Raw genomic sequence first — 13,739 nt, 5'->3', positions numbered from 1 at the left:
CCACCACTGTCGGATATTAAAAAAACACAACCGCCTGAACTGAAACAATACTGTAAAATATGCAGATGCAATCTTAGTTTACAAAAGCTTCCATTATATATCTCCTCCCCCACTGTGAGATTTTATACAAAAAAATCCAAAACATCAACAATGGCTGGCTCTAGAGGTGACTGTGTAGTGAGTGCTTCATACCTGGAAGTCAATAGCAATTACCGTATTTTCACGACTATAAGGCACACTTAAAAGTCTTACATTTTCTCCAAAATAGACAGTGCGCCTTATAATACAGTGCGCCTTATAACACAGTGCACCTTATATATGGAAAAAATGTCATTCATTGAGGGTGTGCCTTATAATGCGGTGCGCCTTATAGTCGTGAAAATACGGAACTTTACATGAGCCAGTGAATTAAAGTTAGTAGTATTTTTGCATTATTGTTAATATTTGCTGGATTGATTTCTATAACTCACCAAACATGACAGTTACAGAAAATTGTAGTTCTAAAGGCCAGATCTAACTATGAGCCACAGATTTTCTCATTGTATTATGGGATACTTAAGGCAAAATAAATGCAAATTATTAGCCTGTAAAAATCTACACACTGGTATCATTGATCTATAAGCCACAGGGTATAAAGCTGGGGCAAAAAGTAGTGATTTATAGTCGGAATATTATGTTAATGTTGCTCTAGTAACCGTCTGAACTTTTTGTTTGTTTTAAGATCTAAAAAAAAAAAGGGTGATTTGTTTTAACCTTTGAAGGTTGACTTTGCTGTCAAAAAATAAATAAACAAAATGTCATTTCAACTGATCGGATAGTAGAATAATATTGAAATGTGACCTCTGTGGCGCCATCCAGAATCCATTTGTCTGGTCTAGTCACATTTGTACAATTTATACTCTTGGACATTGAGACAGACTGAGGAAAAAATAAATCTGTAAGTGCATGCATGATTTTACACTGCAGGAGTATATCCAAAGAACCTGGTCCAACCCTCTTGTTTTTGGAAAGTAACTGCTGGAAACAGCCCTGTCACAAAACATTTACCTTTTACATGATTTGGCCTGTGTGGAAAATTTTCAGTGTGACTGTTATTTCACAGACGTTAAGATGCAGTCACCTTTTGTGATCTCTTGCAGATGTTCTGATTGTTAACATTGCGTCCAAAACTTTCATGTGTTCCAAGACATCAAGAAATGAGAATATTATTATATGTGATGCAAACTGCATGCATAATCTGTTGTCTAATCACCTAGCTAACAGCTAAGTACCTATACATTTCGTTATCGGGTGTTTAGTTATTTACATATTTATTCATATATTTATTTATTAACTTATTACCCATCTATTTATGTCTAAAATGCCTTTCCTATCTCTGTATCTTCAACCTCTTGCTACTGCGACAATGAAATTTCCCAAATACGGGATGAATAAAGTTATCCAATGCAATCCAATCCAATTTCTCAATTGGGTCGACCTAATGTGAGTCCCCTGCAGATCTACACTACATGGAATGTGATGTATGAGATGAAAACTACTTCATAATACGTGCTCAGAAACAGACAAGACATTGAGAAAGGCGAGTTGGTCCCAGTGTTTGCCGTATGAGACTTCAGGGACATAATTAACCTTCCCCAAACACAATAATGAAGAAACACGAAACCTGAAAACATCCTCCTTAGATAAGAAGGAATACAAAATGTTACTAATTATGATCACAAAATCTGTTTTCTTCCAAAAGTGCACTGATCATCCTAATTGTAATTCAGCTCTGCCTTGCATGGTATAATTAATCTAACACGGAAATTGTTTTCATCAGATTATCTCTCTATCTTTCTGTCTCTTGCCATTTTATAAACTTTCTAAATTAGTTGGTACAGAAATATCTTTTGAATCTTACTGTAATTGAAGAATAGAAGCTAAGTTTCATTATATTAATGAAAAGATGAGTAGGTGCAACCAAGTACTTCTGGCAAATAAAATTTTTGATGCCAGGATTAGTGTACAGAAAGAAAAAAGTGGGATGGTCACAAGTGAGTTGTCCTAATGCTGGGTTGCCCACCTTCCATTAAGCCTAAACATTCAAATAATGTAGACATTAAAACAATTATAATAATACCCAAAATAATATTAATAGTTCAATTGACTAAACAGTATGTAGCCATTTTTTTATTTCTTATTCATACCAATGTGTTTCTTTGCTTCACAATTGTAACAGTCTTGGGTTGATAAATTCAGGTACTATCTAAAATTTGGAAATTCTATACGGAGAAATGTTCAAGGGTTTGCTAAATGTACAGACTGAGTAGCAATACTGGATGTGTGTGACTTTAAATACTTTTTAAGCATTCATTTTCTGAACCGACACACTGAATCTGTCGCCAGTCAATTGCAGGGTACAAAGAAACGGACAACATTTTAACAAGTATACATTGAGGGCCGACCTGGGATCGAACCCTAGAACTATGAGATCGTCATGCTAACCAATCATCCACCAGGCTGAATTTAAATACTTAATAAATAAAATATATATATTTTCAAAAACATACATCTTAAATTAGGAACTTTGGCCCGTAGTGAGAATTGAGACTAAAAGTTATTTGGTTCTATAGGCCAGTAGAGAGACAGCTTGACTGGAGAGCGTTATTATCAGAGCCTCCACTGCAAGCTGCCTCCATTTTTCTTCCTGGCAACAAAGGAAAAAATAACAACGCGGCTGTTCATCGCATTAGCTGCATGGTAGGGATAAACAAGAGCAAAAAAAATATTTCACTGGCAGAGCGTTTTCTAAAGAAGTAAATCATGAGATCAATGATTTTGTAAGTAATATATACATATATTCTTTTTCATGGAAATTATTCACATTAAGGTAACAATATTTTCCATCCATATTATGTTGGTCTTTTATATAATCAGCCTCTGTCTCATCAGGGTGAGAAAGAATGTGACGAACCCCAGCAGTCCATAATCATGGCAGCAAAAAGCAGAAGAAATTGCAGCTGTACAGAAAGGGATTGAATAACGGCTGCTATAATGTAAGGGGGATGTGCTGGGTGCTTTTCTGGGACCACAGGAAGGTTGGCCTTGGACTGATTCCAAGCTACTAATATATGTTAGATGAAAATCCACACATATGATGATAAGTGCACATATTCATGTACAAGAACCCAATATGGTGTGAACAGTTGGGTATATTTAGGACCAGAGCACCCATCATTGTGAAAGGCTCTATTATTCTTCTAAAGATCAAAATTATCATTAATAGCAAACGTCTTTTTGGAGCACTTAACATCCTCTATTGTTGACCAAATTTGGTGGATGTTGAACAGACATGATACAAATGATCAGGGTGGAATGCGGCGACCAAGTGCCCATTTCACTCCTCACATCGACTAAAAAAGTATTGAAAAATGAACTATTATTACACACACACACCAAAAACTATTGAAATTGTGTAACATAGTGGATCAGTGGTCATAAAAACAATGTAACGGAAAGATAGGACCTGGTACAGGGCGTATGACTCAATGGAAAAAAAGAGTGTTTATCATGAAATGTGTTGAAATACAAAATAGAAAGTGGATCTGAGGAGGAAGAATGTACCGAAAAACCCAAGATTTTACCATACAATTTCAAACCGGAGACTCAAGCACCATAACACGGCCCTGGCGACTAAGAGAAAGAAAAGCCTGACATGGAAGCATCACGGGAGCCATTAATATCGGATCTATTTAATAGGAAGTATTTTATATTTCCGATCCTCATCTATACGAGCAAGCATGACTTTTAGGTAGTCGTTCTGTGATGTTTTGTTGGGGTTTTGGTGTTTTGGGTTTTTTCATTTCCCAGCCCCTGGCGTCTCTGCTGTTTGCTGCCTCTCGTGTCACCCAGGTGTTTCTAATTGTCTCATCAAGCCATGTCTGTCTATTTAAACCCTGTGTATTTGTCAGTTCTTGTTAGATCAGTGGTCTCAAACCGGTTCCACAAAGGGCCGCAGTGGGTCCTGGTTTTTGTTCCAACCGATCCAGTGCCGACATTTTAACCAATCAGGTGTCTTTAAAATAAGTAGCACCTGACTCCAATTAACTGATTGCACTTGCAAAAGGTATCCTTGTTGAGTTGGAATGAAAACCTGCACCCACTGCGGCCCTTTGAGGATCGGTTTGAGACCACTGTGTTAGATTGTCTGCTGTCCGTGCCTGTTTCTACCGTGCCCGTTTCTACCGTGCCCATTTCTACCGCACCCGTTTCTACCGTGCCAGTTTCTACCGTGTCTGTTTCTACCGTGTCTGTTTCTACCGTGTCTGTTTCTACCGTGTCTGTTTCTACCGTGTCTGTTTCTACCGTGTCTGTTTCTACCGTGCCCGTTTCTACCGTGCCCGTTTCTACCGTGCCCGTTTCTACCGTGCCCGTTTCTACCGTGCCCGTTTCTACCGCACCCGTTTCTACCGTGCCAGTTTCTACCGTGTCTGTTTCTACCGTGTCTGTTTCTACCGTGCCCGTTTCTACCGTGCCCGTTTCTACCGTGCCCGTTTTTACCGTGCCCGTTTCTACCGTGCCCGTTTCTACCGTGCCAGTTTCTACCGTGTCTGTTTCTACCGTGTCTGTTTCCACCGTGTCTGTTTCTACCGTACATGTTCAGTCATGTGCTTATTCCACATTCATGTCCAGTGCCCCTCATGCCCCTTTGTTTTCCATGTAAGGTTTGGTTCATTTGTGTCTTAGTTGTTCGTTTATCATTTTCCCTGTTTTTTTATATTTAAGGCTTTGTAGGTTTTGTGGACAAGTCCAGGTTATTGAAGTTATACTAGTGAAATTTCACTTCATGTGTTCGCCTGCTTCCTTGCATTTCAGTCCAACCATGCTCTCCACACACCCCCACATAACAATGACAATTGAATAATTTAAAATTTCATTCATTCACTTTCCATACCCTTTATCCTCTGTACATGGGGAGTACTGAAACCTATGCCAGCTAACTACAGGCATCAGGCGGGAAAAACCCAGAATATGTGGCCAGCCAGTCACAGGGCAACTAATAATTTTTCATCTAAAAATAAAAACTGGATTCTTTTACTGGTGCAATTTTGGCCAAGTTGGTCGGAGCCAACAACCAGCCTTGTTTTGGTGCCTATTTAATTGGTAGCTGAGACAGCTACCCTTGTACAAGAGTTTTGGTTCCAACTGTTTCTCGTTACCAGAAGACAACATTTTGGCTTTGGAATGTGGGAAGAAACCAGAGTGCCCGGAGTAAACCCACAAAGGCCCAGGGAGATCATGCAAACTCCACACAGGTGGACTGACCTGGATTTGAATCCAGGTCCCCCACTGTGAGGCCGACGCGCTAGCCACTTAGCCGCCGGGCCACCCACTATTTACTTGTTCCTTATTTTTATTTTTTGGCTATGTTGAGTACATAAATAACAACATAATATAACCTAATAGCAGGAATAATAGTAATAAAAATGCCTCAACAGAGAATACATTACACATGGCTGAGAAAATGTGTCCTCAAAGTGAGGCTGCAGCAAAGTCATACTTGCCAAGCTTTTGAGGAACAGCTATCTCAATAAATCTGAGGCTTTGACAGGCCTTTAGTGGATTCCAATCAAACATCTTTTTTTAAGCCCTATGAGTAGACGGCACAGCAGATAGTGGAGTGGTTTAGTGCCTCATAATTTTGAACTGAGTGTCCATGTTTGACTGAAGCCGACCAAGTTACAAAAAAATAGATTATGTCCAATCCAAGGTTAAATATGTCTGTAAAGACTTTGTCCAGCAGAGAAAGTGTCTCTAAGATGTCTGCTTTATGTAAAAAGGCGAACGGTGATTTGGCATTAGTAAATTGTAGTTAATTTCATCTAATAAATGATGATATATGTTTTCCAAACCTATTATTATTTGCTTCTCCTCTGTATCATTTATTATTCCAATGATTGTGAGGGTGCTGGAGCAAATCCTAGCTGACGATAAAAAGGAGGGAATAATACCATATTTTAAAAAGGCAAAATAAATGAGAGTAAGGGGATTGATATTGTGCGAGCAAAATGTGGTACACTAGAATTACAAACTTTAATATTAGGTTAATTACAAAATAAACAAGGTAAAGGAAAGAAGACGGGGTAAAAAGAGATGCCTGAGAATCAAATTGTTTGATGGCAAAAAGAGTAAAACATATATGAATATACAATATTTATAGTCAATTTCATGCACAAATTAGGAGCAAGCCAGCTTTTATGATCCCTTGCAGATGTTCTGATAGTTAACATTGCGACACAAACATTCATGTGTTCCAAGACATCAAGAAATGAGAATATTATATTTGTTGCAAACTGCAAATATGGATTTTTTTCATTTATTTCTATTTTAATCCGAAAAAAGGGGAAATTATTAAATCTATCATATGTGTTAACCTTTTGTTTGTATTTAGAAAGGAAAAAAGTCAATATTGCGTTTTTCTGTTTACGCTGAAAAATACAAGGGCAAAGAGGAAACATTTTAGATATAATTCTTAGATATTTTTACAAAATGGACTAAAAGAACAGGATCAAAAGCCTCAAATATTCCATTTATAATAGATTTACAAGAATTTTATTTGAGCTTTTTTCTTAGTAAGGGAAAACATATTTTAATCATTTTTGTTTTTTTATTCTAAAAGGAAAGAAAATCTTTTTTTAATTATGTTTAATAATAAAGTGAAAAAGATAATATTATATTATATATTTATTGTTAGATTTTAAAAATGCATTTTAAACTGAAAACAACACAAACTGAAAAAAAATTGGATTAAAAAAATTATTGATAAAAAGGAATATCCCCTATACATCTATAACATTCATTTGAATCTGATGATAAAAAGGAAACTCGGCACTCATCATTTACTTTCTCTGGCCGCACAAAATGATGCGTCGGGCCAGATTTGGACCCCGGGCCGCCACTTTGAAACATATGCTGTCGAGCATGGAAAATAAAATATTTGTTTCTATCATCAAAATAACTCAAAACCCAGCAATGGATGTGTGAAATGATGCCCAAAAAGGTGAGTACACCCCATGTGAAAATATACATGTTCTTATGCTTTAAGGAAGAAATTAAAGGGAGGTTTTATTTTACTCTCTATCAAACAAACACACAAGCAATTTAATCATCAGCAAGTAGGGTCTGCGTAACCAATGGCAGATAAGGCAAACAAATGAATGCAGCTGTTTAGCAGTCTCTGTTTGATTTATAAACAACTGAGCCTCGGCGACAGATACAAAATAACAGCGCCATGTCACATTCTCAGCGCAAACTGCGTCAAACCTCACAAATTGTATATAATAAACTCAGAACATTGATGAGAATCTCTGGTCACTATTGGGACAGACTATGAAAGAGAAACACGGTGACTGCAATCAAAGTGCTTAGCCATCGTAATGCAATTGCAATGTGCAAGCTTGCACTTCAAATGATTAATCACACAATGAATCACGTTGTGAATAATTCATTGAATAGATTTTGATGTAAACTGAACGGTTTCAATGATTTGTGGCCTTTTGACATTGTGTGGAGGAATATGAAAGAAAATATATTCTGGATGACTGGTCATTTGGAAATAAAACCATGAAAATGTGAATTCAAACATGGTATATGAGATACTTGGCTACTGGAAACAGAATATATGATGGATTTGATTGAACTTTTTTATCGTTGAAGTCCCCAAATTGGTATTCAGTAGCCAAAACCAGAATCTCAATAACTCTAGAATACACACTAGTGATATTACAAACATTGACTGACAAATTGAAATATGCAGTGAGACCACTAAAAACTGCAGATCTGTTCCCATGGTAACTCAGACCAAAAGATCTGAGCTATTGATGGTTCACAAAGATCTCAGTATGAAAAGAAAACACACACGCTGTGTATAAGCCAGCCAGACACTAAACTCCACCGACACATCAATATACGCCACAGCAAACTTTGATTAAGAGGACAAGAACAGAATAACAATTTAATCTCTAGAGCTGTTATCTAAGTAATGTACGTGATCAAATAAGGTACAAAAAAAGCCAACTCTTTAGCCACACCGTATGGCTTTCAAGACAAGGAAATAAAAGAGAATATGTCGAGAAAGGGCAGACGGTTGTGTGCTTTTCCAATTGTTTACCGAGCTTCTGAGTTTTATTCATTCATAAAATATTTCCTAAAAAGTAAAAATCCATCAATGCTCCTCAAATGTCAGGGTGCTGATGAAAACTGTAAGCTGTGAGGTATAACTGCATGAGTATAACCTTGAATTGAAATAATGCTTTTGGACATTAATTCCACTTGTGTGTTGAATCATTTATTTGTCAAAGAAAAGAGCTAAGAACGCACTATGCAGGCAATTGACTTTTTGTAAAAGCACCACTCCCTTAGGTATTATTGCTGCTCTGTCAAGCTTTCTGACTTTGAGAACTCAACCCATGAGAAGAACACATATACAAGAGTCTGCCTAGGATTCATTTTGGAGCGATATTCTCTGGGTCGGGTTAACATTATGCAGTGGTGGCTTGTATTTAAAATATTAACATTTGTAGCAAAGGAGATGCAGGGTGACCCGGCGGATGAGTGGTTGGCGTGTCGGCCTCACAGTGGGAGTCCTGGGTTCAAATCCAGGTTGGTCCACCTGTGTGAAGTCTGCATGTTCTCTCTGAGCCTGCGTGGGTTTTCTCCAGGTACTCCGGTTTCCTCCCACATTCCTAAGACATGCATGGTAGACTGATTGGACACTCTAAATTGCCCCTAGGTATGAGTGAAAGCGTGAATGGTTGTTTGTCTCCTTGTGACTGTGATTGGCTGGCCACTAATTCAGGGTGTCCCCCACATCTGGCCCGAGGTCAGCATGAGATGATATATATGTGTATATATATGTGGGTATATATGTGGGTATATATGTGGGTATATATGTAGGTATATATGTGTATATATGTGGGTATATATGTGGGTATATATGTGGGTATATATGTGGGTATATATGTGGGTATATATGTGTATATATATGTGGGTATATATGTGGGTATATATGTGGGTATATATGTGGGTATATATGTGTATATATATGTGGGTATATATGTGGGTATATATGTGGGTATATATGTGGGTATATATATATATATATATATATATATATATATATATATATATATATATATATATATATATATATATATATATATATATATATATATATATATATATATATATATATATATATATATATATATATATATATATATATATATATATATATACACACAGATACATACAAATACATACAGATCGTTTGTGTATTTTTGACCCTGATGACCCTCTTCAATATATTGATAAAAACTTTGTTTTCCACACATCAAAGAAAATTGACATTTCGTATGCATTAATACTTTTGAGCAACTGTCTTTTATATGAATATAGTTTCACTAGGCGTTGCATTGCACTTTACTGTTTTGATCAAGTTTGTCAAGTTATGATAAAAACATCACAGATTATCAATTAGACTAATTAGTTAAGAGGCAGCATGATGAGCTATTCATTAGAATGTCGCTTCAGAGTTTGCAGGTTTCTGATTGAAATGTTTGCTCATATCTTCCTGTGTGTTGTTTTTATATTTCACTCGTGATTACATCTGGTACATTACCAGACCATCAGTGAAGGGCGGAGGTGGTGATAGTTCAATGGCATGCGCATTTGTGACAGCTAATGTTACTGGTTAACGGGTATTTATTGATGATGTGACAGCTAACATTAAGCTGATGTGTTTTATGCAATGCTATCTGCTCATACTTCAGCCAAATGCTTCAGAATTCATTGGCCAGCACTCCACAGTGCAGATGAACTATAATGTAGAGGACTGTTATGTTATGCAAAGGCCGAGTCAAGTACACAACCTGAATCTGACTGTGGTTCTTGTTGATGACAAAAATGGAAAAATAACAAGAAAATGAAGACAGATACATTTGATGCCTTCGTAAACTATCCCCGCAGATTAAATCTAGCATTTGATGATATCAATGCTCCAGAAATGTTGCTGTAATTGATGACAAAAGGTTGACAACAAAATATTATCAGGTGAAGAAAGTGGAATTGATCATGGTAGTCCGTTTGCCTATATAGGTGCATATACAATTTATTGTAAAACTATACACCATTTATCGGATTTTTATGTAAAAACTATGTAAATTGAACACTTTGCAGTTGAAACCGATTTTGCTTGTTTAATCACATCACAGCTTTGATAAGAGCAAAAAAAGATGAGGATTGTGTCAATACAATAAATATTTTCGGCACTGACAGGCTGCGAAAAAAAGTTATTTTAGGTGGATTATAAAAAAAATTAAGAAATGAACACAGGTAGGAATTTGGAAATTCAAAATAGATACATGAATAATTGATTATAAAAACAAGTGGTATGATCCTGTGATTGACAAATATGTCTGGTTTATCATATAAACACTTTGCTTCACGTAGATAATGCTGTCCAATTGGAATTGTGAGTTTTGCATGTTCTCCCTGGGCTTGCGGGGGTTTACTCCAGGTACTTTGGTTTCCTCCCACATCCCAAAAAACAGGTAGGTTTGGCTAGGTAGGTTGATTGAGCCCTCTAAATAACCCCAAGTGTCACCATTAATGGTTGTCGCCATGCACCCAAGTCAGCCAAAATCCAGCACCTCCCTCACCTTTTTGAGGAGAAGCGGTTCAGAGAATGAATGAATGAATGTATCAATATGGTTTCCAAGTGGTTAGCATGTCAGCCTCCTTACAATTCTGGGGTCGAGGGTTGGATCCCTGGTGGGTTCTCATTGTTAAGAATTTACATGCTCTCCCAGGGCTTGCAGGGTTTTTCTCCCGGGTACCCCGATTTCCTCTCAGATTGCGAAAACACGCATGCTAGGTTGGTTTAAAACTCAAAATTGCTTCTAGGTATGAGTGTGAGGGTGAATGGTTGTCCTTCTCCTTGTGCCCTGCGATTGGCTGGCCACCAATTCAGAGTGTCCCCTACCTGGTGGCCATAGTTAGGTAGGATAGTGTCTGGCTCCAAACCCCTCTTGCAACCTTTGTGAGGGTAAAAGGTGTTGAAAGTGAATGAATGTATGTATCGATATGATGAAGCACAGCTTAACATATAAAAAATCCATCCATCTATAGCACTTGTCCTCATTTGGTTTCAAATAAGGGACCGAGAATGCACTTGAATTTTCGCCAAGATGCTGAGTACATAATGGATTGGTCGCCATCCAGTTGCAGTGTTCATACAGACTAAAAACCATTGACATTTACATCCACACGAATTAAAAAGTAAGAGTCCTCATTAACCTTACATGTGTGTTGCTGAAATGGGACCAAGGAAGAGAAAAGCCACTCAATTTAGGGCGGACATTTTCACAACACTGCATACTACAACCTGAAATATCATCAATAAATACTTCCTGTTTAATACAGAGTACTACTATGTTCTTGTCAGGAGATTAAAGCATGTCATGCTTGAAAATCAGGGGAAAAAAAGTAGTTTTATATGTGGAAATGTAGCTAGACAAGGTCACAATGTCTCCCTTTCTGTCATTTTCTTTTCACCGAATAAGAACTTTGCTAAACGCATGTTTTCAACTTTTTCCGCAGAATATGTCATATATGATCAAATGACTATGCAGGTCGAAGATCTGCTTTCTTTCTGCTTTCCACGTGAAGATTGTAGCTATTTCTGGTTCTTTATTTATTTTGTGGGTGTCTGTGTTTGTGCCTAAGGGTGGGTGGGGGTGTATAGTCGTCGCATTTTGAGGACATGAAGACCATAAATCATTGATTTGCCTCGGCAATGAAACGTCCCCTATGGAAATACGAGATCTTGCTTAGTGCTTTGCAAATGAATTAAAAAAAAAAAAAAGGCTTCCTGGGTGATCGCAGTACAACAACGCGGACAATGTTGTTGTGTTTTATTTGTGCACCCACTGCACTCTCTTCCTGTGTGCCTTTTGGGATGCTGGAAACAATCGCTGTTCAATTGCAGAAGCTTTAAATAGAACTCAAGACAGGGTGGAGGTTGTTTACATAAGCCAAGCATATTTCTATAGACAATAAACCACTGCAATATGATCAATTTCTTGGATTTGTCTTTAGGTAGGTCTATATATTTACATAAAACAACCAAATCTATTACAGCAATATAACTCCCTGAATCCAAATGCTGTCGTTTGAATCATTCATTGCCCAAAAATATATTTACAGACAATATCACCAAATGTCTGTTTGTGTCTTTTTTTAACCGTTGTGTTTCATATTTTTGTCCTCCATAGCTGTATAATACTAAATAATAGGGTAAAATCACCACACAAAAAAAGCCCAAATACATGTTATTTCCAAGATAAGCGACTTGAATCCAAGACTCTAAAGAAGCTCTCCCACTCATGAGCCATCTACTTATAGGTCCGGATGAATATAAGCTTAACCAAAAGAAACAGGCTTTGGAAATCGAACCATGCAACAACAACAACATCTGCCAACAATTTCCAGCTACAAAAACCAATCTTGTTAATCTAATGAAGGTTGTATAAGCATTAAGCATCGGTGTCTCACCCCCAGCAGCCAAGGAGCACTGGATCATCAGCATCAGTACCGCACTGACGCTCACAAAGCGCCGGGCCAGCATCCCGCCCATCGCCGGCGTCCTCTTCCTCTGCCTTGGCGTCCAGACATCCAGGTTCCGAGCCACGAGATACAGCAACAGCTGCTCTATTAGCGGGGCTTTTTGCCCGACCCCGACCCCGCTGCTTGGAAGGGGCACATGTTTAGGAGCCATCGGTTCACCAATGAGTGATGGGGGGAGAACGGCTAACGGCGGCATCCGATCAAGCCGTCCCGGGTACACACAAGCAGGACTCCGCTCTCCATGGACCTTCTGCTGGGTTGCCGGGAAAGAAGACCACTGTAGTTGTTCATCCGTCACGCTGTCTGTGTGTTTGAAGTCTGATCTCCCTTGCTGTGACCGCAAAGACTCGCCAACGCGTCAATATCGGATTCGAGAACAGAAGTAGTCGTTGGTGCTTTCAAAATAAAAGTATTCTCTTACTTGGGAAACGGAAATGCGTATAAAGCAGGGATGGTTTCATTAGTAAATCATCCCTGCAGTGTATACGCATTAACGCAAGGGTGTTCAGCTTGATTTAACATGGGCTGGACAATTTTAGATATAATATTTACATACCTGTCAACTGGTACGTTCTCGCCGTAATTGGTACAACTGAAAGCCCATTTTTATATTGGTACGCTGTACACATGAAAATGGTACGCTAAACGGTGATTTTGAGAAAAAAAAATAAATTAAGGCACTTTCTAGCCATTTTTCACCATCCGCCATTGTTTCTTCCCGGAAACGCATGTCTGCCAAGTGATATATGTACCGGCGCCTCTGATTGGCTAAAAAAAAAAGATCATGATAAACATTTCGTTTTGTAACACTTTCACCATGTGATTTCCGTTTCCTGTTCCCTTGTTTATGTTTACTTTCATTTTCACTTGTTGTTCGTGATTTTTTACAAAAAAGTAAAGTGGTAAGATTTTCCATGTATTTATACATATATGTAAGGGCGAAAACAAAATTTGGTAAGATCACAAATGGTTCGAGGTTGACAGGTATGTATTTAGATATATATTTTTTTATAAATTGATTAAAATAAATGGAATAAAATCCCTGAATATTCATTTTTATAGATATTAAACAATGT

General features: G+C 37.7%; 1 protein-coding gene across 4 annotated transcripts in view; it reads right to left on the bottom strand.

Moving 5' to 3' along the window:
• Positions 1-13,018, bottom strand: part of kiaa1549la (KIAA1549-like a) — a 77,544-nt gene extending 64,526 nt beyond the window's left edge. For all 4 annotated transcript variants that reach the window (XM_077710216.1, XM_077710217.1, XM_077710219.1 and 1 more), the window contains exon 1: positions 12,592-13,018. In XM_077710216.1, coding sequence (XP_077566342.1) covers positions 12,592-12,859 — 268 coding nt within the window. In that variant the 5' untranslated portion in view covers positions 12,860-13,018. The remainder of the gene's footprint in view (positions 1-12,591) is intronic.
• Between the last annotated feature and the right edge of the window lie 721 nt (positions 13,019-13,739).

This window comes from Stigmatopora nigra, chromosome 2, assembly GCF_051989575.1.
Source record: "Stigmatopora nigra isolate UIUO_SnigA chromosome 2, RoL_Snig_1.1, whole genome shotgun sequence".
Classification (NCBI taxonomy): Eukaryota; Metazoa; Chordata; class Actinopteri; order Syngnathiformes; family Syngnathidae; genus Stigmatopora; species Stigmatopora nigra.
The sequence above is the reverse complement of the archived record's forward strand: the minus strand, read 5'-3'. Positions and strand labels throughout refer to the sequence as shown.